This window comes from Symphalangus syndactylus, chromosome 9, assembly GCF_028878055.3.
Source record: "Symphalangus syndactylus isolate Jambi chromosome 9, NHGRI_mSymSyn1-v2.1_pri, whole genome shotgun sequence".
NCBI lineage: Eukaryota > Metazoa > Chordata > Mammalia > Primates > Hylobatidae > Symphalangus > Symphalangus syndactylus.
This window is the reverse complement of record NC_072431.2, coordinates 140,419,947-140,447,682: the sequence shown is the minus strand read 5'-3', so window position 1 is coordinate 140,447,682 and position 27,736 is coordinate 140,419,947. Positions and strand designations below refer to the sequence as shown.

At 43.5% G+C, this 27,736-nt stretch overlaps 1 protein-coding gene across 3 annotated transcripts in view; it reads right to left on the bottom strand.

Moving 5' to 3' along the window:
* Positions 1-296: 296 nt before the first annotated feature.
* Positions 297-27,736, bottom strand: part of PIP5K1B (phosphatidylinositol-4-phosphate 5-kinase type 1 beta) — a 305,964-nt gene continuing 278,524 nt past the window's right edge. For all 3 annotated transcript variants that reach the window (XM_055294401.2, XM_063609935.1, XM_063609936.1), the window contains 2 exons: positions 18,811-18,928; positions 297-1,024 (listed from right to left, as the gene is read on the bottom strand). In XM_055294401.2, coding sequence (XP_055150376.1) covers positions 1,022-1,024; positions 18,811-18,928 — 121 coding nt within the window. In that variant the 3' untranslated portion in view covers positions 297-1,021. The remainder of the gene's footprint in view (positions 1,025-18,810; positions 18,929-27,736) is intronic.

Genomic DNA, 27,736 nt, shown 5'->3' with positions numbered 1-27,736 from the left:
GCTGGTTCCCACATGTGAGGGAGAAGTAAAACTATGTTGGTGAAAGCTCCTATGACCTTGGGATTGTTTGTTACCATAGCATAACATAGTGAAAGCTGACTAATATACCAGGACATTTGGGAAAGTCTTTTGGATGAGTTCAGCAGAAGCTGCTATTGAAGTTTTTTCCATTTTTATCCATCATGAAATTCAGTTTATTTAGGGTTTCTGAATATCTCAAATGAGGAGTATTTGGGTTATTTTTAATAAAAGAAATGTAAAGACTATAAATCACTGGAATCAATGTAGCACCACAATTGAGAACAAAATATTTTATTTCTCTCACAAAACTATAGTTTACAGTAGTATTTACTAAATAAATTATGTAATTTGTTTTACAAGCAATAAACTAGATCACAAATATTTCAAAGACGATGTATGTACATGACATAAGGCCTTTTATAAATAGCTTTGCTTTTCTCATTTCACTAGTAAACAGTGAAAAAATCTTTATAGAAGCTAGTTTTCTATAAAGTATAGGCAGACCTAGTATATTGATCTTTAAATGAAACAAATTTAAACTTTCAATGACATGAACTATAATTTTGCAAAATAATTTATACTTAATTTACCATTTGTGTGGATGGATTTTTAAAAATATATAAGCAGATTACATATGTTGCTTATGTATAATCACTGGATGCATGCACAATGAAATAATGCAAAAGTCCATAGGAAAATAGCACTTCCAACTCCAAAAAGGTGATTGGCAATGGTGTAGAAAGCAGCTTAAATATAGTTCATGCAGTTCTTCACAGTTCAGCAAGCAACAGCAAATGATAGAATAGGGTAGTATTTTTCACATCCCATCTGCTTATCAGCCTGAAGTTGACATCTCGAAAACTCTTAAGTCAGGTTGATGATTTCTCTGTGTGTAGTGGGGCTCAGCCAAGTTGCTGTGGATAATTCTGGTGCGGAGAAACTTCTCTGCCATAACTGTGCTCACATCTCATCCATGTGCTTAGGTGGTCACCATTTTCACTTACTGGGGGAGCAAAAAAGCAGGTGTGAGACTAGATTTTGGCATCATTTTGTAACCTCTCCCCATGAGTCGCAACGTAAGGTCATTATTTCTCCCAATCACTTGTGTCTGGAAAATGGGGTGCATTATGTTTGGGATTCTTCTGCAATGATCAGCATAGCATATGCTTCTTTGGTGGACCTGAAACCTGTTAATTACACCAATGCTTATCAAGATTGAGTCCTGACTACATCACAGCACTGTGCTCAGGACAGTGACACCCTCCTGCCCTCCAAGTGTGCAGGGATGAGGGGATGTGCTGTGGTATATTAGACCTGAAGCCAAAAAGAACAACTTGAACATGGCCTTGAACTTGTAAATGTTTTTTTCCAAACAATATCACTGTGGCTGGGTGGTAACAATATGTTCAGCAAATGGTAGCTATTTAAAATCAGAGCCAGCTAACTCAACCTGTGCCAGCAGCACTATGATGTATGTGGGGAAAGCAATATTATATTCAGCCTTTAGAGACTGACACATTGGGTCAAATCATCTGATTTCCTATTATTTTTTTTTTTTTTAGACCGAGTCTCTCTGTTGCCCAGGCTGGAGTGCAGTGGCAAGATCTCGGCTCACGACAACCTCTGCCTCCCACGTACACGAGATTCTCCTGCCTCAGCCTCCCGAGTAGCTGGGACTACAGGTGCCTGCCATCACGCCTGGCTAATTTTTTGTATTTTTAGTAGAGATGGGGTTTCACTGTGTTAGCCAGGATGGTCTTGAACTCCTGACCTCGTGATCTGCCCATTTTGGCCTCCCAAAGTGCTGGGATTACAGGCGTGAGCCACCGCACCCGGCCTGATTTCCTAATTATTTCATCTATAGAATACTATGCAACATCTTCTTGGAACCTTATTGTTTCATCTGTAAAATAGAGGTATCAAACTCTATAGGGTGGTGGTGAGGGATAAATTTTTCCATGGGGAAAATGAAGTGTTTTACACACACACAATATACACAAATCATATATTTATAATTGAGTACTGTACCTGGCATGTGCTAGTACCCCCAAAATTGTAGTGAGGAAGATTGGAGCTGGTGGTCACAAAGACTAGTGCAGCTCAGCACCTTTAATTGGAGGCTGAAAAAACTTGAGTAAAAAGTTTGAAATAACTGAAAATTATTAGGAAAGAGAACATGTCACATACAGGGAATTCTGTTTAACAATTAATATTTTATCTGAGCCTATTGGGCACTGTAATTTTTATGAACTTACTATTTTGTTTTATGCTTTGGCCGCTCTCTCTCATTCACCTAAGCTAGAAACGTTTGCTTGCCTAAATGCACAACATGGTCACGCTGTTACTCAAAAATAATCTTTAGGAAGAGGTGAGTGTAAGGTGCTATAAGCTATAGCAGTGGGCAAGCGGGATGTTGCCCACATTCCCAGGACAGCTGTCTTTAAGGTGGACTGGGGGATTTCATTCAGCCTCAGCCTGATAACTTTGATGTATGGTGCAGGTCTTTACTCACCAAACCAGTGACATACAAAATAACCCACATAAAATGTTGAGGTCCTACTGATTAGATTTAGAAGTCCTGCGTTCTTAAAAAACAAAGCAAAACAAAAACAAAAAGAGGTGATAGTTTTGCTTTCCTCGTTCTATAGATCACACTGGAGTTCTGTGTCTCACTTCCAGTGGCAGACTCTGAGAGGGACAGTGAGTAACCTGAGTGATGCCTGAGGAGATCCACCAGTGAAGGGCCCCGGAGCCAGGACCCCAGGGGAATGGCTAAAGGCCTTGGCTTTTTGGTCTAGAAAATAGGAGAGGTAGAGACAGGGCATAATGGCTGTCTTTGAGTCTCTGAAGACTAGCCTCAGGGAAGAAAGGCTTAGGTATTAGTTTAGTCCCAGTATTGCTGAAAGATGTGACACTGTCACCAGCAATAGTGGCACAGATGCTGTGATCCTGGGGTCGGGAGATGAGTGGAGACTCTCCGAATGTGTGAAGGGCGTAGAGTTGTAAAACTGCACCCCCTCCACTCTTTCTTCATTAAGGATCCTGAAATTTATGTCCTCCCCCAGCACATGTCATGTGTACATGACGCAAGCCCTCCCTAGATACATGGGCCCAGCATGCCATCTGCTGAGACTCAGTGGTTGAGAATGATCCCAGAAGCCAGAGCCAGGACAACTGCATGGAAGCCAGTTTTTTCTCAAGCTGGAAGTGCTTTCTAACCGGAGTAAAAAAACCGAGTGGGCTGGGTATGATGGGTCACGTCTATAATCCCAGCACTTTATGAGGCTGATCCCAGGAGTTCAAGAACAGCCTTGGCCACATAGTGAGACCCTGTCTCTATAAAAATAAAAAATAAAATAAAATAAAATAATTAGCTGGGTGTGGTGGCATGTGCCTGTGGTCCCAGCTACTCAGGAAGCTAAGGTGGGAGGACTGCTTCAGCCCAGGAGTTTGAGGCTATAGTGAGCTATGATCACACCACTGCATTCCAGCCTGGGTGATGGACAGAGACCCTGTCTCTAAAGAAAAAAAAAAAAGAAAGAAATGAGTGGTCACTAGAGGAGGAGCAATTGCTGTCACGTAGGGATCGGCCCCAGGAGAGCTGAGGCAGAAACTGTTTATCCTAAACCCAGCACCCAGAAGGCACTTGTGGTGGTCAGTAGAGAGGACTTGGGCGCTTGTGGGTAGCTTGGGCCAGATGACTATGAAGTTCTGTTTCAACCACAAGATCCTATTAAAAATTGTCTGTAAAGGCCGGGCGTGGTAGCTCATGCCTGTAATCCCAGCACTTTGGGAGGCCGAGGCAGGCGGATCACCTGAGGTCAGGAGTTCGAGACCAGCCTGACCAACATGGAGAAACCCTGTCTCTACTAAAAATACAAAATTAGCCGGGTGTGGTGGCACATGCCTATAATCCCAGCTACTTGGGAGGAGTATTGCTTGAACCTGGGAGGCGGAGGTTGTGGTGAGCAGAGATCACACCATTGAACTCCAGCCTGGGCAACAAGAGCAAAACTCCATATCAAAAATAAAATAAAATAAAATAAAATAAAATAAAATAAAATAAATAAAATAATTGTCTGAAAATTTATACCACTGAATAACTCACAATACTGTAAACAGTTGGTGACTTATGCAACGGGAACGATCTGAAAAGAATTTAATACCTTGATGTCTCTCATAAAATTGGTTAAATTTATAGTTTAATAAAAAAACACACAGGGTCTTATAATAATAAAAGATACTCTCCTCAGTATTAAAAATAAAGAATGATTTCCAGCTTTGGTCATAAAATGTCCTTTGCATTCACACAGTAAGTTTAGTTTAGTTTTTTTTTTTAAACTAAGGATGTCATAGAAGTTTCTATAAGCTCCTATAAACACTCACTCTCACCCTCAGGGCTCAATAATGTCAAAATTGGGTGAGCACTGCCAACTCTCCACCCATGTTGTAATGTAATTCTTGGATGACATGATCTGGATACATGAACGTGTCTGTTTTGCATTAATTTATAACCGTATTAAAATGAGATGGAGAGGTATCTGGGATCTGGAAGCACAGTGTCTTCTTGCTTGTAAACATGGCCACAGTGAGAAGTATGCAGAAACCATTTTATTTTTCCTTCCTTCAAATTCATAACTCAGGAGTCCTATATTAGCCATCACTGCAGAGACACAAACATCAGTTCTCTACCCTGGAGGGAAACTCATAGCTTGAGCTCATTCTTCAAAGTGTGGTACATGCCGAAGTCCCTTCTGCTCCCCAGCACACAGAGGGACTCTTCAGGGCATTATTGCCCAAAAGATTAGCAGCTTCTCCTCAAGGTCAACCAAGATTCAGACCCATCCTGACCGAATGGCTGTAGAGACTGAAATAAGGTTTGACCGCTCGGGGATCAGGGAGACCTCACGGGACTTGTCAGTGCCGTTCATCTTGGCCGACCTAACTGTGGTGAAGTTCCGCCTCTCTCAACGCTGGTGCTTTGGCAGAGGAGCCCCGAGACTACAGACCCTGGAGTAACATTTCAGCTCTGTCCCCAGCTGAACCTCTGTACACACAGACACACACACACACGCGCGCCCACAAAGGGACAGCATTTTTGCCTATGCACTGAGATACTCTGAGAATTCATGAACTATTTAAAATTCTGATACCTGACAGTAAAAAGTGTCGTAATAGTTGACATAAAAAGTAAAACTAGAGTATTTCAGCCTAAATCCCAGTGTTATTCATCCCACACATATGTTGGGGTGTAAGAGAGAGAAAGGTGTATTTTTATTTCTACCTAAAATAAAATGCTTGATTCTATGATTGAAACTACACAATAGTACACACACAAGGGGTCAGAGGTTACAAAGTTTTTCAATATTAAAATTAAATAATTTTAAACATTTATTTTAAAAAGTTATTTAAAATTAAATAATTAAACACTAATACAGAGCAATAAGGGAAAACAGCCAGTCAAAAGCAATCTGTCCACTAATTAACCCAGAAGCCCCTTCTAGGGGGCAGACTGTGAAGTCGGATTCCCTGGGGGGGAACCCAGGCAGGAAACACTCCCAGGAACACTCCCAGGAGGGCTTCCCAACTCGGATGGCCCCGGCTTACTTCTCAGAGCCACAGGAAGGGTATGAGAAGGTGAGGAGCTTCTTTTCCAAGAAACTTTTCCCAGACCCATTCCCTCCACTCCTGCTTGCCCTTCTCAAGCCTTCCCTTGACACCCTTGCCCCCGTCAACCGACCGCCTTACAAACATACTGAGAATTGCTGAACATCTGGGATGTGGGGTGAGGGAGTTTTAGGGCAGTGCTGAGAGGGGCGGAACTTCACCACACTTAGGTTGGCCAAGATGAACGGCACTGACAAGTCCCGTGAGGTCTCCATGATCCCTGAGCGGTCAACCCTTGGGCTGATATCCCTTTTTTTTTTTTTTAACTATAATTACCTCAGGTTTCAGTCCTGAGGCCTTATTAAAGCAAGAGCTTTCTCTGGTGTGCAGGAAATCCTCACTTTGGTTTCAGGTTGAAATTCTGCGTCCCGAGTATCTGTGACGAAAGCATGAGCTTTCCTCTCGGCCATCGTAAGCTTAGTCCCGTGTCTCATTTTCCTACACGCAGCTCCTGTTTCTGTCATCAACTCTGAATTCTCTTTTTTTCCACATCTGTTTCCTTTCGATTTCTACTGTCCTGATTCTTTTGGCTGATGTTCCTTCGGTTGCTATGAGATCACATCAACTCATCCCGCCTCCCTCTGCCCACGTTAGTCAAAACTCACAGCATCACCACAAATCCATACTAAGGCTCAGGATACCTCACCCCAACATCATCTCCTTGGCTCCGGTGTCCCCTTCATCTCTGGGTTCACCTGATTTATTTCCCAGAGATCCCTGGATTTTATTTTATTATTATTTTTTGAGACAGCGCTTCCCTTTGTCACCCAGGCTGGAGAGCAACAGCGTGATCTCGGCTCACTGCAGCCTCTGCCTCCTGCGTTCAAGTGATTCTCGTGCCTTAGCCTCCTAAGTAGCTGGGATTACAGGTGTGCACCTCCATGCCCAGCTAATTTTTGCATTTTTAGTAGAGATGGGGTTTCACCATGTTGCCCAGGCTGGTCTTGAACTCCTGGCCTTAAGTGATGGGCCCCTCTTGGCCTCCTAAAGTGCTGGGGTTACAGGCATGAGCCACTATGCCTGGTTGAGATCCCTGAATTTTAAATACAAGGTATCACCTTTGGGTTCTGGGAAGTCCAGAGTCTCTCTCTCTCTCTTTTTAAATAAAGCTCTATATTTTATTATATTCATATCTATCCTGTATTGGGAGTTACTTCACAAGGCACAATCATTTGGGGATGTAGTGCAGTGGGGGATTTCTCGTTGGATTCCAGTAATAGCAGGGACCCAAAAGCTCACCATTTCGTTAGGCATGGAAACAAATACCGTGCTAGTGCTGCAGAATCAGGACACAGCAGTGTGAACAGAAGAAAATCACACTGCTATGGAACTGCACTGCTGAAAGGAAACTTAGGCACGCTCAGGTCCAAATTTCCTACCTTTGTACTTAAAAAATATTTGGACTCAGCATTAGAGGTGAAGTTACTCTCTTCCAAGGACCAGGGACTACAAGGCTTCAACCGAGAGGCCTTGAGGCAGAAGGCAGGACTTCCGCCGTCCTTGAAGGACATGTACAGTTGGGATGGAGACAGCCATTTTGTTCCTGATCTGGTAGACTGTTGGTTGAATTCTGGGGTGTTGGCAGCACATGGAGTGCCAGGCCTCCTGCCGGCCCCCAGATGCCTCATTAAAGCATCCCACACCAAGCAGCAGGTAGATAAGCCATAAGGTGAAAGGAGACCCAAGAAGCAGCTGACACTCGTCTGTGCCATCTCCTGGGATGGATTTAAGATTTGGCCGCTCACTTCAAAACTGTTAGCGTGGTAACGTTCTAACACAGTTCGCTGCCTGATTAATTGGTTTTCTAAGGACCCAAGAGAAGCCCGAGAGCAACAGTGATTTTTCAGCACTTGCGTGACTCCTGCTAATTGTAAATATGGGTGGTTACCTCATGATATGGTTTGGCTCTGTGTCCCTACCCAAATCTCATGTCAAATTGTAATCCCCATGTGTTGGGGGAGAGCTCTGGTGGGAGGCGATTGATTCATGGGGGCAGACTTCCCCCTTGCTGTTGTCAGAGTTCTCACGAGATCTGGTTGTTTGATAAACGTCTGGTGATTGCCACTTCTGTCTCTCTACTGCCACTATGTAAGATGTGCCTGGCTTCCCCTTCACCTTCTGCCATGATTGTAAGATTCCTGACGCCTCCCCAGCCATGTGGAACTATAAGTTAATTAAACTGCTTTCCTTTATTAATTACCCAGTCTTGGGTAGTTCTTTATAGCAGTATGAAAATGGACTGATACATCTTATCATCTAACACATCACATAGATTTGTTGCTGCAACACAATCCACTCTGACCCCTGCTTCGACCACATTTGGAAAATGTGGGGGGAGGAATATGGTACTGGTTTCATTTGAAAAGGAGCACTGCGTGAGGACAACGCCACTGGCTTTTCTCTCACCCACAGGAAGGAATGCACCAGAGGCCCTCTGCCAAGACCCAGAGGGTGGAAATTAGAAGCTGCACACCCAGGCGGGGTGCAGTGGCTCCCACCTGTAATCCTGGCACTTTGGGAGGCCAAGGCGGGTGGATCACCTGAGGTCAGGAGTTCGAGACCAGCCTGGCCCACATGGTGAAACCCTGTTGTTACAAAAAAATATAAATAAATAAAAATTAGCCAGGTGTGGTGGCGTGTGCCTGTAATTCCCAGCTACTCAGGAGACTGAGGCATGAGAATTACTTTAACCTGGGAGGTGGAGGTTGCAGGGAGCCGGGATTGCGCCATTGCACTCCAGCCTGGGTGACAGAGGAAGATTCCATCAAAAAAAAAAAAAAAACAAAAATTGTGCCCCCATCAAGCTTTTCCATCTCAGCACTTTCCTCGGTAGCATTTTTCTTTACAAAAACACCCAAGTAGCTGTTATGGGCTAAACTGTGTTCCCCTAAAATTTCTATGTTAAAAGTCCTAACTGTTATCACCACAGAACGTGACCTTATTTGGAGGCAGGGTCTTTATAGAGGTAATCAGATTAAAACGAGGCCACAGGTTGGGCCTAATTCAATATGGCTGATGTCCTTATGCAAAGGGGAATTTTGGATACAGACACGCACAGGGGGAAGACGTGATGTGAAGACATAGGGACGTGAAGGCCACCTACAAACCAGCAAGAGAGGCTAGAACAGATCCTTGCCTCAGCCCTCGGAAGGAATCCACCCTGCCAACACCTTGATCTTCAACTTCTGGCCTCCAGAATGACAAGAAAAGAAATTTCTGTTCAAGACACCAAATCTGGGGTACTTTGTTACAGCAGCCCCAGAAAACTAATAAAATAGCCACCACTGGGATTTAGGAAGTCTTTAAAAAAAACCCCACATATTTTTATTTTATTATATTTAATTCTATTCTCTACTAAAGTTACTTCAAAAGCCACAATCACCTGGGAGTTCCACGGCTGTAGGCGAGGAAGGCTGAAGGGGAAGAATGGCTTTTTCCCCACCCCAGATTTGTTGATACTTTGTTAAAATTGCTGCTTAAACAGTAGAAAGAAGCACTTTCTGTGTTGAATCCCCAATTTGCCAAGGTAGCCTTTCAAAAAGCCTCCAGCGGAATCGGCCTCGATGGATGACGGGGGCACACTTGGACCTGGGGGAAGGTAGCACCTTCATTTTCGAGCCACATTGTAACTGTAGCCTTTAGTCCAACTCGAAAGGTGGCGGAGCTGGACCTGCCAGAGTGACCTGCCTTTGATGTCTGAAGGACACACCCCCCTCTGCTGACCTTGCACGTACAACACTGAAAGGCTACAATAAAGTACATGGAGTGGGAACTCCATTGAGACACTTGCTCTTCATTACGGTTCAGCTCTAGGGGCTCCATCACTCCTTCCCCGCCTTGATTATCAGTAGGTGGCAGTAGAGGGCTTGCTGAAAGCAGGAACTCAACGGCAAGCCCAGTTCATAAACTTGAGGGTGTAGGAGCTTCCTAGGCTTTGCTTCTACATTAGAGGCACGTGTAATGGGACAGCTGTCTTGCCAGGGGCGTCACACGGTCCCCCCTTACATTAGCATACAAGAATTCCAGGATGCTCAGAGCTGAAGGACCCTGTCAACAAGCTCAGGGGATCTCAGCTTTGGATGTGTGTAGAGCTTTAAAAAATACCAACGCCTCGGTCCACCCCCAGGGATTTTACTTTGAACACAAATTATGTTCCCAACAGGTGACTGACTCTGTTCATACAGTCATTTACCTGATACGTCTTTGAGAGGAATACAAACTAATTTGGAAACATCTACCTAACCTCACAGTGACTTAACCAGGGAGAGGGGAAGTGAACGGGAAAACGAGGCTAAGTGTGGTAAGGAGCAGTTAATTCACAGGCCCTTCGTTAAGGTAGAGGGGTGGGCTGAATCGTGTCCCCCCAATATTCTTATCCACTTGGAGCCTCAGACTGGAACCTTATTTGGAAATAGGGTCTTTGCAGATGTAATTAGTTAATATGAGGTCACATTGGATTAGGGTGAACCCTAAATCAAATGACTGACATCCTTATAAGAAGAGAGGCCACACAGAGGCACAGAATGTCACGGGGAAGAAGGCCATGTGAACACAGCAGCAGAGACCAGAGTGACGCAGATCAAAGGACCAAGGGACAGGTGGAGCCACCAGAGGTTGAAAGAGGGAGGGAAGGATCCTCCCCTGGAGACTTCCGAGGAAGTGTGGCACTACTGACACCTTGATTTCAGACATCTGGCCTCTAGAACTGTGAGACAATCCGTTTATGTCTGTGGTCATTTGTGACAGCAGGCCTTGGAAACCAGCATAGGCAGAAGCAGACCACGGGAAGCCAGGCCCTCAGCTGCCTACTCCTACTCGTGCCATCTATCACACTTGGGGGGGCTTTATTTTTTTATAAACCGAACAGTCCTTAAGCATTTTCCCATTCCCCCTCAGAGCCCAGGATGGGAAATGGCATGAATGAGGACAGTCCTGTTTACTACGTCCATGGGTGTGATCTAAACTTATTTTCCTAAAAGTTCTTGTTTGTTCTAATCTGGTTCTTTCTAAGTCTGCTGTTTGTTTCCTGCAGGCTCAGGGCCTCGCAGACCCCAAGTTCACACCACTAGAGGCTGTTCTTCCTCAAACACTATTCCCAAGAGTTGGAAAGTCTCCGGAGAATCGCAAACACTGGCTTTCTCTAACAAAGAAGACAAAAATAGAAACCACAAAGAGAAGCAATAGGAAGAGTCTAGAGGGATAAGGGAAGGGAAGAGAGGCCAGTCATAGGAGGCAAAGAACGAAAAATGAGGGGCAACCTGCGCCTGGATGTATAATAATAAAAGACTCAGGCAAACTGGAGCAGAACTAGCTTTTAAGAAAGTGGAAATCGGCCAGTTGCAGTGGCTCATGCCTATAATCCCAATTTGGGAGGCCGAGGTGGGTGGATCACTTGAGGTCGAATTCAAGGCCAGCCTGGCCAACATGGGGAAATCTCAACTCTATTCAGCCAGGCATGGTGGTGTGAGTCTATAGTCTCAGCTACTTAGGAGGCTGAGGCAGGAGAGTCACTGGAATCTGGAAGGCGGAGGTTGCAGTGAGCCAAGATTGCACCACTGCACTTCCGCCTGGGCAGCAGAGATATCCTGTCTGAAAAAAAAAAAAAAAGAAAAGAAAAAAGAAAAAAAGAAAGTAGAAATCAAGCTAGCCTGCAAGCCAAGATTCACTGTAAAGCTAGGACCTAAAAGAAAAAAAAAAAAAGCTACCGCAGCCCTGCAAACTGTCATTCAATTGCTAACTCTGAGCCTAATTTAACTGGAAAGCCAGTATGCCTTTATAACTCCAACTGGAATTCCCTACGCTAATCCTTAAACAGCAGTTTAATGCTGTTTGTTTTTTAAAAAAAACCCTATGGGTGACCTCCTAATCTAGACTGACAGGTTGCCTCATTAATTTGAAGCTCGCGTCACTTGTATTTCAAGAATGGGAATAACTTGTAGACGCTGTGAGACTTGGGCAATGGGAGGTCCATTTTCTCAGCTCTTCCACATGTCTTAGAAATATTATTTGTCAATAACTTAGGGGCCAAGCATTTCTGGAAATAAACAAGGGCCCTAATTTATCCTTTCCAAAATCTCTTCACTTCTCAACAACATGATCACGTGGCAGAAGGAAAGGGGCTTCTGGTCAAATGCCTTCTACACCAAACGCAGTGTTTGTCTTTTCTCCTTCCTACTCTGCTCTCACTAAAATCTACCAAAAACCCGAGCAGCATCTTTGGTTGGTAGGGGATCGAGTTCTCTCCTGAGAAGGAATAAGAAATGCCACTGTTTCAAATAAACACCCCTTGCAGCAGCCGATACTGGCCCCAACAAGGAATGATTAAAGAGACCCAATATAAGTCATTAACCTCAACGCCGAGGGATTCAAATCCAGAAATGCAGTTTCTTTTGCCAAAAAAGTTACACTGAATTTTCTAAGACCCCCGTGACCTAATTTAAAGGGTTTTTCTTCTCTTTCTCATGCTTTTTCCATACATAATAGTATAATAAGCTGTTAATTCAATCATTTTCACTTCTCTGCCACCCTTCTTCCCATGATCAAAGAGTATTATTAACTACCCTGAAAACATATTAAATAATCAAGCCGTCCAACAGCTGCCCATCGGAGAGCTAATCTCCAACAGTGGCGTGGCTAAAAAACAACTTAACTGTTTCTTGTCCTTCGCTCACAGCAATTTTTGTATTTCAAACAGTCATTTTGCAGAGAAGCAAAACTGGATGAAAGTACATGTTATTGAGAGGATGTTAATATGGAAAGTGTAAGGGCATAACCTTGGGCCTGAATAGTAGAAGCAAGGAAGTCACTGTTTTGTGGCAGCCATCTTTCAAACTTCTATATTATTAAAAAAGCAATCCCATTATCTCCCACTTACCCAGCCATTCCCAGCTAGCCATAAAAGGATATTCTCTCCCAATACACTTTTCAGCAGAAATGGCTTTTTGTTGGTTGTTCCTCTTTCCATGAAAACCAAATTGCATTCTACATCAGGCAAAGAAGCCGCCTTAGAAACGGAAATAACAGCCACTGTGACAGCATCCGGTGCCTTAGAATATCTGGGACTATTTACAAAGTAGAATCTTGCTCTATTATGAAGACTGCATGATTGCCCATTCTAAATCAATACAGCCTGCTCATCTCTGTGTATTCTTTTAAATACCCCAATCTGTGTCATCAACTCAAAATTCAATGAAAAACACATCTTTGGTCACTGGATAAAATCATCTTAGAAAACACTTCCCTTGATTTGAATATTTGAAAATGAGTCAAATAGCTTGGAACTCTACAGTGTGAAGGTGAATGGCCTTTAAAAAGCCATGCAGAATAACTAGGTACATAAAATTTGAACTAAATGTCTCACTAAGGATGATGGAACAATTAGCTGCCTTCTCAACTCACCGATCCTTTTTTTTTTTTTTTTTTTTCCTTGAGACGGAGTCTCGTTCTGTCGCCCAGGCTGGAGTGCAGTGGCGCAATCTCGGCTCACTGCAAGCTCTGCCTCCTGGGTTCACGCCATTCTCCTGCGTCAGCCTCTCCGAGTAGCTGGGACTACAGGCGCCCGCCACCACGCCCAGCTAATTTTTTGTATTTTTAGTAGAGACGGGGTTTCACCGTGGTCTCGATCTCCTGACCTCGTGATCTGCCCGCCTTGGCCTCCCAAAGTGCTGGGATTACAAGCGTGAGCCACCGCGCCCGGCCACACTGATCCTTTTTAATTTCATGTTCAGTTACAGGAAAAAGCAGGACAGCTAGCCTAATGCAAACACACATAATGTGTGGATGGATCCTTAAAAGGATATTTCATATGTTATCTGGTGGGCATACATCATTTGGGTTTAAACTTATGTATTTTTACACAAAGGTAAATGGTATTATACATTACTGTATAAATAAAAGCACTAGGGGATTAGGGCTACAACTACTAATAGAGAAATGCTGTCTTAAAGGAGAAGAAGCATTACAAGAGAAACCTGACCACGTTTGGCGACAACACTGAACAGGAGGTCACCAGAGAAGCTTCCAACTGCCCTTCAGATAAAGATGGCTGTGATTCAGAGCATTCAAATTATGTCAAAAGGAAAAAAGAGGCAATGCAAAGGCAAGATTGGTTTTCCTTTCTTGTGCTTTTCTTTTCCATTTTCTTTCTTTCTTTTTTTTTTTTTTGAGACGGAGTTTTGCTCTTGTCACCCAGGCTGGAGTGCAACGGCGCAATCTTGGCTCACCGCAACCTCTGCCTCCCGGGTTCAAGCCATTCTCCTGCCTCAGCCTCCTGAGTAGCTGAGATTACAGGCATGCACTACCACGCCTAGCTAATTTTGTAGTTTTAGTAGAGATAGGGTTTCTCCATGTTGCTCAGGCTGGTCTCGAACTCCCGACCTCAGGTGATCTGCCTGCCTTGGCCTCCCACAGTGCTGGGATTACAGGCATGAGCCACTGTGCCCAGCCTCCATTTGCTTTTTCATAATGCAGATGCAAATGAAAATACTGAAGGGAGGGCAATGAGCTGTACCCTTTCTGATCTGGAAGAGCATGCAAAACAAAAAATAAAATTTTCCAGCATGAAAACACATTCTGGAATTACAAGTTAATGGTGCAGGACTTTCTAGATGTATTGCCATAAAATTTAAGTTTAAAGAATGTGAAAGTTTATGGTACAGGAGGTGATTAAACAGCAAAATTTGGAGAAACAACGGTAGAGACTTTGGAAACCTTTCTTTTTCTTTCTCTCTCTCTTTCTCTCTCTCTTTCTTCCTCCTCTCCCCTCCCCTCCCCTCCCCTCCCTTCCCTTCCCTTCTTCCCTTCCTTCCTTTCCTTCTTTTCTTTCTTTCAATGTTTTTAGAGACAGTGTCTCACTCCATTGCCTAGGCTGGGGTGCAATGACGAGATCATGGCTCACTGCAACCTCAGACTCCTGGACCGGAGGGATCCTCCAGCCTCAGCCTCACAAGCAGCTGGGACTACAGGCATGCACCACCAAGCATGGCTAATTTTTTTTTTTTTTTTTAATTTTTGTAGAGATGAAGTATCACTGTGTTGCCTGGGCTGGTCTCGAACTCCTGGCCTCAAGCAATCTTCCCGCCTTGGAAAATCTTATTTCTATAGCTCTTTGTAATTTAGAATGAACCTGATTTAATAATTCATTTTATAGATGAGAAAACTGAGATCATTGAATTCAAGGGCAATGATTAATGAGAGGCAGAGACCAGCATAGACTCCAGGTGCCTATTTCTCTCTAATTAATTTATGCCTCATTTGGTTTTGCAACAGGTGAAGAGACTAAGTTAAAATATGATAAAAACTCTGTAGGGATCATTTCTGGGGGTCCATGAGGTCAAACTATTTTCCTAATAATACAAAGATGTTATTTGCCTTCTTATTCTCATTCCCTTTCATGGATGTACAATGGGGCTTTCTAGAAATGAAATGATGTGTTATATATATCAAGAAGACAGATACAGAAATAGATGTGAGAATCTTTTTTCTTCCATTAAGCCAGACATTAGGGATTTGCAGAAATATAAAAGAATGCCACCCTTCTCACAAAATTTATTTTTGTTTTGGAAAATATAATAATATTCATAAAAACATTATTTAACATATAACAGATTACTATTTTAAATTAATGAATACTTAAACAATTTTGGCTAGGTGCAGTGGCTCACTCCTGTAATCCCAGCACTTTGGGAGGCTGAGATGGGCAGACTGCTCGAGTCCAGGAGTTTGAGACCAGCCTGGGCAACATGGTGAAACCCTGTCACTACGAAAAAAGCACAAAAATTAGCCAGGGGTGGTGGCATGCACCTGTAGTCCTAGCTACTCAGAAGGCTGTGAGGCACAAGAATCATTTGAACCTGGGAAACAGACATTGCAGTGAGCCGAGATCACACCACTGCACTCCAGCCCGAGCAACAGAGCAAGACCTTGTCTCAAAAAACAAAAACATTCTGTTTTAATTTTGAAAACACAAAATATTGATACCTAGATACCAAAACACTCTTCAGAATTCTCAATAATTTTTAAGAGTTTAAAGGGGACCTGAGATCAAAAGGTCTGAGAACTGCTATACTAGAACATTAAAAAATAATCAGGAGACCGGACACAGTGGCTCATGCCTATAATCCCAGCACTTTGGGAGGCCGAGGCGGGCGGATCACGTGAGGTCAGGAGTTCAAAATCAGCCTGACCAACAGGGCGAAAACCCGTCTCTACTAAAAATACGAAAAATTAGCTGGGCGTGGTGGCAGGTCCCTATAATCCCAGCTACTTGGGAGGCTGAGGCAGGAGAATTGCTTGAACCTGGGAGGTGGAGGTTGCAGTGAGTTGAGATCGTGCCACTGCACTCCAGCCTGGGCGACAAGAGTGAAATTCCATCTCAAAAAAAAAAAAAAAAAATCAGGAAAAAACAGAATTTTACAAAAAATATTCTCAACAAAATCCCCTCATTCCTTCCTTTCTGCATCCTTCCCTCACTCTTGTAAGACACATGATTCCAATGAGATGGAGGTGAGACTTATATTCATGGTCAATAACAACAACAGGGTGCTCCTGGGTTCAAGTTTAGGCAGGACCACACATGGAGCTGAATTTGAGTTTAGGCTCACTCAGGAATATTGCACCTCCGCGACTGGTGAAAATCTAGTTTTTGTAAAGACACACGAAAGTGGCATGAATCCTTAGCTCATGAAGATGAGATTTTACTTAGCTTCTTTCTGAAAGGCTTTCCTGATTTCTGGTTCCAGATGAATCCAACATGGGACCAAAAATGTATTTTTTTCTCTATTTAATTCTCCATTTTCTTGGTTGGGGGTGGACCAACTTTTCTGTAAGGATTTTGTGATCTGCTACAACCTTATTTTTTTTTAAAGCAGGGGCAATGGTAGGGAGGAACATTGCTCATTGCAAAATATTTGTTTATGCAAAAACTAGGATATTCAGAGAAAAAATCTTTTTACAATGGTTGGTGGGGACCTGCTGTTGTACGTAGGGGGCGCTCAAGAAAAGCCCATCTGAAAAAGAGGTCCTTGCGCTGAGACCTGAAGGAAGTGAGGGAGCATGGGATAGGTGGAAAAGAATACACAGACACGAATGGCAAACACAAAAGTCCCGAGGCAGAGATGTGCTTGGTCTGTGGAAGGAACACCAAGGAGGCCAGCGTGGCTAGAATAGCGTCAGCAAGGAAGAGGGAGACCCAGGGAGGGGGCAGGTCGGAGACGCAGGGGAGACCAGACCATGCAGGGCCTGGAGGACTTTTTTTTTTTTTTTTTGGAGACGGAGTCTGGCTCTGTCACCCAGGCTGGAGTGCAGTGGCGCGATCTTGGCTCACGGCAAGCTCCGCCTCCCGGGTTCACGCCATTCTCCTGCCCCAGCCTCCCGAGTAGCTGGGACTACAGGCGCCCGCCACCACGCCCGGCTAATTTTTCTCTGTATTTTTAGTAGAGATGGGGTTTCACTGTGTTAGCCAGGATGGTCTCGATCTCCTGACCTCGTGATGCTCCTGCCTTGGCCTCCCAAAGTGCTGGGATTACAGGCGTGAGCCACCGCGCCCGGCCAGGACCTTTTTTTCTTTGAGACAGGGTCTTGCTCTGTTGCCTAGGTGGGAATGCAGTGGCATGATCTCAGCTCATTGCAACCTCCGCCTCCCAGGTGCAAGTGATTCTCCTACCTCAGCCTCCTAAGTTGCTGGGACTACAGACATGCACCACCATGCCCGCCTAATTTTCCTATTTTTAGTAGAGACAGGGTTTCACCATCCTGGTCAGGCTGGTCTCAAACTCCCGACCTTAGGTGATCTGCCCACCTCGGCCTCCCAAAGTGCTGGGCCTGATCCAATACTCTGTGTCGCTCCTGGTGCACAAGTGCAACTTCAGGAGTTAGCACTGAGTAATGCATGTGCAGTGGCTCCCTGGGCCTCCTTGAGCCTGTGTTTTATGCTTTTGCATATCCCTGACCTAGCACTGTAATTCCTCACAAGTGCTCTGCAGGGCATCAGTCACCCAAGATGCTACTCCCAGCAATTCTGGAGTCGTATCCAAAGTCCTGGCCAGGCATGGTGGCTTGTGCCTCTAATCCCAGCACTTTGGGATTCTGAGGCCGGGAAATCACTTGAGGTCAAGAGTTTGAGACCAGTGGCTCACGCCTGTAATCCCAGCACTTTGGGAGGCCGAGGTGGGCAGATCACCTAAGGTCGGGAGTTTGAGACCAGCCTGACCAACATGGAAACCCTGTCTCTACTAAAAATACAAAATTAGCCAGGCGCGGTGGCACATGCCTGTAATCCCAGCTACTAGGGAGGCTGAGGCAGGAAAATCGCTTGAACCTGGGAGTCGGAGGTTGCGGTGAGCCGAGATCGCACCATTGCACTCTACCCTGGGCAACAAGAGGAAAACTCTGCCTCAAAAAAAAAAAAAATTTTTTTTTGTGCAGGTGTACAAAGACATATAGCATACATGTGAGATGCACTTGGCACAGAAAATACTCTTTTACAGTGTAGCCCATCAGGGTATCTTTCTAGGCATTATCTAACAGTCCGATTAAGTTCATACAGGTAATTTGACAGGCACTAAAGGGTCACTCATGATCCTCAAAGCAGCCTTGCAAGGTAGGCAGGGTGGGCATTATTCCCCTCCTTAGGCAGTCAGAAAAGTTCCTGCCCAAATCACACAGCTGGTTGGTGACAACTGAGGAAAGAATCAGCCAAGATTCTCCAGCACTGAATTTGGGTTCTTCCCATGACCCAGTTCTGTGCCTCTTGGCCTACTAACTTACCAAGGAAGCAACGCCAACACGCAGAAGATTCAAACATCAGGGAGCACGGCTGAGTCAAAGGGAAACACTACCTCGTTGGGAATAACACTAAGGAGCCCTACTTTGCCTAAACATTAGAGGATTCGTTCTCTTGTTATACATGGTGATTTCGTATTGACCTAGATGTTCTTTTGTGTAATACACTGTAGGAAAACATTGCTTGTGAAAAGAAGCACCATTTGCAGAAGTGAAAGGGCGCCATCATTTCTTTTAAAATCCGAGCATGCCTGGTTTTATTGAACTTGTTCTTGTGTAAGCCATGGCCTGGATCCATTTACAAACCAGAAGTGGAGGAGAGGAAACTAAAAAATTACTTACTAAATAGACGTCAAGCACAGAAGCATTGTCATCCTGCACTTCCAGAGTGTTGGGCTCAGCCGTCAAGTAGATGGTCCCCTCTTCCAAGGTAAATGTTGAACTGGAAGGTAACCCTTTGCTGGAAAAATAAAGATGAATGATGAGCATGAGGCCCCCGGAACAAAATTTAAAGACACCTCCAAAGTCCTAAAGAGGGTGAGGTGGGCAGCTTTTGGGGATAAACAATTTTGAGAATTTGAAGGAAATATGGTTATGCCTGGAGACATGGTCACTTGAGTTTAAGGAATTCGGTTTTAGCCCAGGCGTGGTGGCTCATGCCTGTAATCCCAGGACTTTGGGAGGCTGAGGCAGGTGGATCACGAGGTCAAGAGATCAAGACCATCCTGGCCAACATGGTGAAACCTCGTCTCTAGTAAAAATACAAAAATTAGCTGGGTGTGGTGATGGGCACCTGTAGTCCCAGCTACTCAGGAGGCTGAGGCAGAAGAATCACTGGAACTCAGGAGGCGGAGGTTGCAGTGAGCTGAGATCGCACCACTGCACTCTAGCCCAGAAACAGAGTGAGACTCCGTCTCAAAAAAAAAAAAAAAAAAAAATTGGTTTTACTAGAAGTGCATTTTCTCTCTCTACCAGCACACGAGACACCTCATTGCATTTGGGAGAGGGGATTTGTGGGTCCCATGCCTTGTGAGTGGTGGCAGGATGTGAATCTAGGGGCTCATTAGTTACCTTTGACTTTGAATGATTGGTTCTTGCTGCTTCAATTTACAGTATTTACACCACCATAGTTTACAAAAGATAACCTTGTGCATCATTAGCACTGATGATTTTTCTTTTTTTCCCCTTTTTACTCTTTTTTTTTTTCTTTTTCAATTACATCAGTGGTTCTCAAACTTACATGTGCCTCAGAATCCCCTGGTGGGCTGGTTAGAATGAAATTTCTGGGATCCCTCCCACAAAGCTTCTGAGCCAGATTCTGGCATAGAGCCCATGGATTCGCATTTCTGACAAGTTCCCAGGTGATGCTAACGCTGCTGGTTCAAGGACCACACTTGGAGTAGCAGTGAACCACATAAACACAGAGCATTGTGTTATGTCCTCTGTGAGAGTAGCTGGAGCACACCCTTAGTAACTATGACAATACCAAAAGCCAAAGGAAGGCAGGTAGACAGTATATTGGAGCGTCATCTGAAGAGAAGCCACTGTTGTTTTGTTGTGATATAACCAGTGTTAACTGTCGAAACTCTTGAAGTAACTGGTCCTGTTTTTTTGAGACGGAGTCTCGCTCTGTTGCCCAGGCTGGAGTGCAGTGGCGTGATCTCAGCTCACTGCAAACTCTGCCTTATGGGTTCCAGTGATTCTCTTGCCTCAGCCTCCTGAGTAGCTGGGATCACAGGCGTGCACCACCATGCCTGGCTAATTTTTGTATTTTTAGTAGAGACGGGGTTTCACCATGTTGGCCAGGTTGGTCTTGAACTCCTGACCTCAGGTGATCCGCCCACCACAGCCTCCCAAAGTGCCACAAATACAGATGTGAGCCACTATGCCTGCCTTGCTCCATTTTTATAGTGTTAAAATTGGGTATTAATTTAGGGGCTCATGGATATACAATATTTTTCCCCATTAAAATCAAAGTTATGTTTTTAACCTGTGGAAATTTGCCATGGGAAGGTTTTGAAGGAACAAAATATTTGAAAAAAAAAATGGAGAAGAGTGTGATATTGGTGTTGGGAGAGTTGGCAGAAGGCTGGCCACTGGCCATGTGGAGGGAACCAATAGCAGCCTGTGGTCTTCCCTGGGTGGTAGAGCTGAGGGCAGGGCTGGGTAAGGTGGGCTTCATCTCTCCTTTTCCTCTGTGACCCCTTCCAGGTTTAGATCAGAGCTCACCTCTTCTGAAAACTCCCCATCTAAAGTCATCCTCTGAGGTTCCTGTCTAAGCCTCCAAGCTGAACAGGAGGCCACTGAGGACATTATAATCTCTGTCTTTCCCGAGTCTGGGAACTGCACATAATTCTGTCTTTGTACATATTTACCTATTAATTGAAGATACGTGAAACATTAAAAGCCCTGACCTTTTTAATATTAAAAAAAAACTTGTTAAAAGAATTGTGTGGATTTTTTTTTTTTTTGAGATGGAGTCTTGCTCTGTCAGCCAGGCTGGAGGGCAATGGCATGATCTTGGCTCATTGCAATCTCTGCCTCCTGGGCTCAAGCGATGCTCCTGCCTCAGCCTCTCAAGGAACTGGAATTACAGGCGCCCGACACCACGACCCGCTAATTTTTGTATTTTTAGTAGAGATGGGGTTTCACCATGTTGACCAGGCTGGTCTCAAACTCCTGACCTCGTGATTCACCCACCTCGGCCTCCCAAAATGCTGGGACTACAGGCATGAGCCACCATGCGCAGTAAATTGTGTGGATCTTAAGAAGTAAGTTTCACTTGTATTTTTCCTGATTACAAAAGTCATAAAGAGGCTGGGCGCGGTGGCTCACGCCTGTAATCCCAGCACTTTGGGAGGCCAAGGCGGGCAGATCATCTGAGGTCAAAAGTTCGACAGCAGCCTGGCCAATATGGTGAAACCTCGTCACTACTAAAAATACAAAATATTAGCCGGGAGTGGTGGCACACGCGTGTAATCCCAGCTACTTGGGAGGCTGAGGCAGGAGAATCACTTGAACCCAGGAGGCAGAGGTTACAGTGAGTCAAGATTGCACCACTGCACTCCAGACTGGGTGACAGAGTAAGACTCCATCTCAAAAAAAAAAAAAAAAAACCCCAAAAAAACTAAAAAAACCTAAGTTTTTCCATTCTTGAGTTTTTGTTTGATTTTTCTTTCCTAATATTAAGTGTATCAAATATATTAATATATATCAAATATATAAAAGAATATTCTGCAAGCTTATATAAAAGACTATTCCGGAAGTGTTTTTTCTTTTTAAATTTTTATTTTTTTAAACTTTAATTTTGAAATGACTTTAAACTCACAGAAAATGGGAAGGAATGCTGAGAAGTCCAGGATACCCTTCCTATCATTTGACCATATTTGCTTTGTCATTATTTATTTATAAATACCCATAAGCATTTTTTCCCTGAACTGTTTGGGGAGACTAAATTACATACAAGTCATTCCTTTACCCATAAGCCCATTAGTGTGAATTTCCTAAAAACAAGGACGTCTTTTTATATAATACAGTACAATTATCGAAATCAGGAAATGTAAAATGATATAATACCATGATCTAATCTATAGTTGATATGGTTTGGGTCTGTGTCCCCGCATCCAAATCTCATCTTGAATTGTACTCTCATAATTCCCATGTGTTGGGGGAAGGACCTGGGGGGAGATAGTTACATCGTGGAGGCAGTTTCCCCCACGCTGTTCTCACGGTAGCGAATAAATCTCATGAGATATGATGTTTTATAAGGGGTTTCCACTTTTGCTTCTCTCTCTTTCTCCCTTGCCACTGCCATGTAAGAAGTGCCTTTAGCCTTCCGCCATGATTGTGAGGCCTCCCTAGCCACATGGAACTATGAGTCCATAAAACCTATTTTTCTTCCCAGTCTCGGGTATGTCTTTATCTGCAGTGTGAAAATGGACTAATACAATAGTCCACATTTAAATTTTGCTGAAAATTTATGTTTTATTATTTATTTATTTTGAGATGGAGTCTCACTCTGTTGCCCAGGCTGGAGTGCAATGGCACGATCTTGGCTCACTGCAACCTCCGCCTCCCAGGTTCAAGTGATTCTCCTGCCTGGGACTCCCGAGTAGCAGGGATTATATACACTTGCCACCATGCTGGGCTAATTTTTGTATTTTTACTAGAGACAGAGTTTCACTGTTGGCCAGGCTGGTCTCGAACTGCTAGCGTCAAATGATATGCTCACCTCGGCCTCCCAAAGTGCTGGGATTATAGGCATGAGCCACCATGGCTGGCCCCAAAATTAATCAATTAATTAATTAATTTTTTTGAGACAGAGTTTCACTCTTGTCACCCAGGCTGGAGTGAAATGGCGTGATCTCGGTTCACTGCAACCTCCGCCTCCTGGGTTCAAGTGATTCTCCTCCCTTAGCCTCCTGAGTAAATGATCATTACAGGCACATACCACCCCACCCAGCTAATTTTCATATTTTAGTAGAGACAGGGTTTTGCCATATTGGCCAGGCTGGTCTTGAACTCCTGACCTCAGGTGATCCACCTGCCTCAGCATCCCAAAGTGCTGTGATTACAGGCATGAGCCACAGTGCCTGTAATCCAAAATTTATTTTTTTTAAATGATGCTACATGTATATAATCGTAAAATACAGCAGAAAGTAATTCTCTTTCTCCTGCCCTCTTGTGATCCAGCATTCTCCTCCCTAGAGGCAAACTCACCCATTTTGAAAGTATTTTTCAATCTAAGATTTACTTGTTATTTTTGGAAGCTATGAGTAAGCCACTGGCATGGTTAAGACAAAATTAACATACAAAAATTAATTAGAATATTATTTGAGACTTGACAGGTACATTTATCAATTATTTTAGCTAAAATATAGTATGATTACAGAAAAAAGAAATATCAGATTTACTTAGTATCATAAGGTTAAAATTTGATAAAATCAAATGGGCATCTTTCTTTTTTTTAAAACTTTGTTATTTATACTGTTTTTCACACAGAATAGTTTCCTATCTTAGTAAGTAGAATATTTTGAATATCATTAAATTTGGGTGACAAAAATGAGGCTCATCGAGACATGTACCCAGATTATATAAAGAACTCTTATAACTTAGCAATAAAAAGGCAAATAACCAAATTTAAAAATGAGCAAAGAATCTGGAGAGTTCTCCGAAGAAGACATGAATGGCCAATAAGCATATAAAAAGATGCTCAATATCCTTAGTCATAAGGAAAATGCAAATCAAAACTACAGTGAAATACCACTTTCAAAACTACTGGGATAGTTATCATAGAAAATCCGGAAAATAAAACTTGTTGGAGAGCAGGTAGAGTAACTGAAGCCCTCATACACTGCTGATGGGAATGTATCTGATAAAATGGTGCAGCTGCTTCAGAAAACTGTTTGGTGTGTCCTCAAAGCAATATGATACACCAATTCCACTCCCACATACACATCCAAGAAAAATGAAAACATGTCCACACACAAGCTTGTATATGAATGTTTGCAGGAGCATTATTCATAGTAGCCAGAAAGTGGAAACAACTCAAACGTCCACCAATTGATGAATGGACAAATAATTCATAAACTGGAATATTATTCAGTAATAAAAAGAATAAAGCGCTGATATATGCAACAACCTGAGGAAACCTTGAAAACATTATGCCAAGTGAAAGATGCCAGTCATAGAGGACCACATATTACATAATTTCATTTATGCAAAATGTCTCAGAACAGACAAATCTAAGGAGACAGAAAAGCAGACTCATGTCTCTGGCTTGATGACATGAGAGAGAGTTGGGTTCTGAGATTTCGAGCTTTCTAGTGAAGAGACTGTGAGCGCAGGCCCGTGGACGCCTGGGGAGCCATCTGCAATGTCCCAGGGCACATGCTGGTATAGCGCAGGCATGGGCTAGAGCACCTTCATCCTGGGGATGTCCTGCCCAGAGGTTACACACCGCTGGCCCACAAACCCAGTCTGGCTGGAAGAACTATGTTTTGAAGAAGAGATCTGTTGGCCAGGTGTGGTGGCTCATGCCTGTAATCCTAGCACTCTGGGAGGCCGAGGCAGGTGGATCACCTGAGGTCAGGAGTTCAAGACCAGCCTGGCCAACGTGGCGAAATCCTGTCTCTACTAAAAATACAAAAATTAGCCAGGTGTGGTGGTGGGTGCCTGTAATCCCAGTTACTTGGGAGGCTGAGGCAGGAGAACTGCTTGAATCTGGAAGACAGAGGTTGCAATGAGCCGAGATTGCGCCATTGCACTCCAGCCTAGGTGACAGAGTGAGACTCTGTCTCACAAAAAAAAAAAAAAAAAAAAAAAGATTTTAGTTTGATTTATTGCCAAATTGAGGAAAAGGAAATTCCCACAAAAACCCAGTTTCGTTTGAGAAATGAGAAGAACCACCAACTGTAAGCCTACCTTTCTGAGTAGCAGTGAGACTGCAGCTGCCTTCCTTAGATCGAGCGTGTCCTCTGATTGCTGCAGGGTCCCCACCTCGCTCCAGCATCCCACCCAGCCTGTTACACTTATGGGCACCCTCCCTCCCGGTGTGTCTGCCCAACATCTCTACCTCCAGGATGAGGCCCAGGGAGGTGCAGCGGCTTGCGTGGGTTACATGGTCACTGAACAGAGTTAGCATCTGAACTCTATTTTCCAATTAACTACCCTTTTATACAGTCATTGCTGCCAACATTTGAGAAGTTTGTCATTGTAGAAACCAAGGTAGTGTAGGCAAATGTGCCTAGGAGCTTGCAAAATAATTACAGAATACCCACAAAAACAAATATGGTATATGATGTTTGGTGCGAGCTGTGGAGATCTTTGTTCTTTTGGAAAGAGTAACAATGAACAGAAAGTTTTGAGGAAAAGTAAGTAAGCAAAATATGCTTTCCAAGACAACATATTTAAAACAATGGATATTAATATTGAACGATGATAATGCTACTTAGCTTCCAACAATTTAATATTTAAATGAAATTACATATATAAAAGAATTTGGGAGAATATACAGCCCTAAATGAATAATCAGGCATTTATATAGTAAAGTACCATTAAATATATTCTGAATAATCTGAAATTATTATTGTCTTGGTATTGAGTGTAAGCTACATAACCAATTAATTAATCTTTCTGTTTGTTATCCTCATTATGCAGGATCTACCAAGTGAGACCAGAGCACAGAATGGCATGTTACTTCCCTAAAAATCTTAGATTAGATACTATCTAGCACCCAAAAAAGGATGAGAATACATTTTCAGGAAACAGACACATGAGCTGAGAGAGCATTAACAGGCAGAGCATAAGCTTTGGAATCAGATGAATTTGACTTTCAATTCTGGCTCTTGGACTTAGTTATGTGTGATATTGGGTAAGTTTCTTAACCTTTCTGAAAGAGCTCCAGTTTCCAATATGTAAAATGAGAATAATAATACAGAATGAGTAGGGTTGTTGGAGTGATTTGTGGTAATGAATGTAGGATGCAAATATTTAGTTATTTAATTTGTATTTTTTAGAGACAGGGTCTTGCTCTGTCATCCAGGCTGGAGTGCAGTGTTGCAATCTTGGCTAGCTGCAGCCTTGGACTCCTGAGCTCAAGTGATCCTCCTGCCTCAGCCCCCAAGTAGCTGGGACTATGGGCATGTGCCACCATGCCTGGTTTTTCTTTTTAAAAATTTTTTGGTAGAGATGGGGTCTCCCTATATTGCCAAGGCTGGTGTCAAACTCCTGGGCTCAAGTGATCATCTCAAAGGCCAAGGGTTTAAGAGTCTGGCTGCCTGCCGATGTTCTGCACCATTACGTTTTGCCACAGTTCTCTTGATTCAGACTGAGGGCTAATTGCACATAATTTGCACCAAACCACACAGGCCTGTAATGCACTGCCGTTACAGGCATGAGCTACTGCTCGCAGCTGCAAATAGTTATTGAGTATCCACGTGTGCACGTTGCACCTAGAATGGATTCTAGCACCTAGAATACAGAGATCAAATTTTAAAAGTCTGTGCCTGATGGAACTTACATAGTATTAAAGAAGACAGACAATGAGGTAAGTATTTAAAATATGTATTATGTTGGTCAAAAGTGCTAAGGAGAAAAAAAAACACACACAGAAAAAAGATGGGAAGTGAGTAGCAGAGGCCAACTCCAAACAGCAAACTCTCTTTGCTCCGCCATCACAGGATCTCAGGCATGAGCTACATGCTCCACAGGACACTTATCAAGCCCTCCCAAGTGTCCCTGGGTGGGGACAGACACCTCTGATCAACAGTTCTCTCTAAAGATCACATTCTAACTGCCAGTCTTTTCTTGGCCTCAATAACCTCTTTTAAAGGCTGGAGGTGGGTAGTCAGCTGAGGGCTGTAGAGCTGATTTTCCGCCATTCAAAAACGAGTTTTGACCTTTGCAGGTGCTACAGTCTCACATTTACTTTTGTTTTGGGCCTTAGCCAAAACAGATACTAAAAATATTTCAGTTTAACATTGTCACATTATTTTTGGCAAAGAGAGATTAGTAAAGGTTATATGCACTACTGAAGAGAAAGGTGTAACTTTCCTAGTCAAGAAATGTTTCACATAGGACAGAAATCTTACCTAGGGTCAAGAACCTATAAACTGTATGCAGGAATATGCATGTGCATGTCCACTGTGGCTTAAAAATAATGAAATGTAATCATCAAAAGAGTAAGGAAATAACGCAAGAATAAGCCACCTAATTCAAATAAATGCATCCACAGTCTACAGCAAAGTCGTCTCTTGAAGATGCCCCAAGCAGTAAAGGTAATATAATTTTTATTTTATTTTATTTTTTTTTTGAGATGGAGTCTTGCTGTCACCCAGGCTGGAGTGCAGTGGTGCAATCTCGGCTCACTGCAACCTCTACCTCCCGGGCTTAAGCGATTCTCCCGCTTCAAGCCTCTCAGGTAGCTGGGACTACAGGTGCGCACCATCATGCCCAGTAACTTTTTTTTTTTTGTATTTTTAGTAGAGATGGGGTTTCACCATGTTGGCCAGGCTGGTCTTGAACTCCTGGCCTTGGGCGATCCACCCACCTCAGCCTCCCGGAGTGCTGGGATTACAGGCGTGAGCCACCGTGCCTGGCCAGTAATATACATTTAAAAAAAGGATTTTCATTTAAATGTCTATGCCATTGATCAAGTTAATATTCATTGCTCCTCAGGTCTGACTTTGGGAAGTATTCTTGCTTTTGTCCTGACATTTTTACTGCATTGTTGATTTCCTGGGCACAAGCCTATTTGGAATCAATTTCT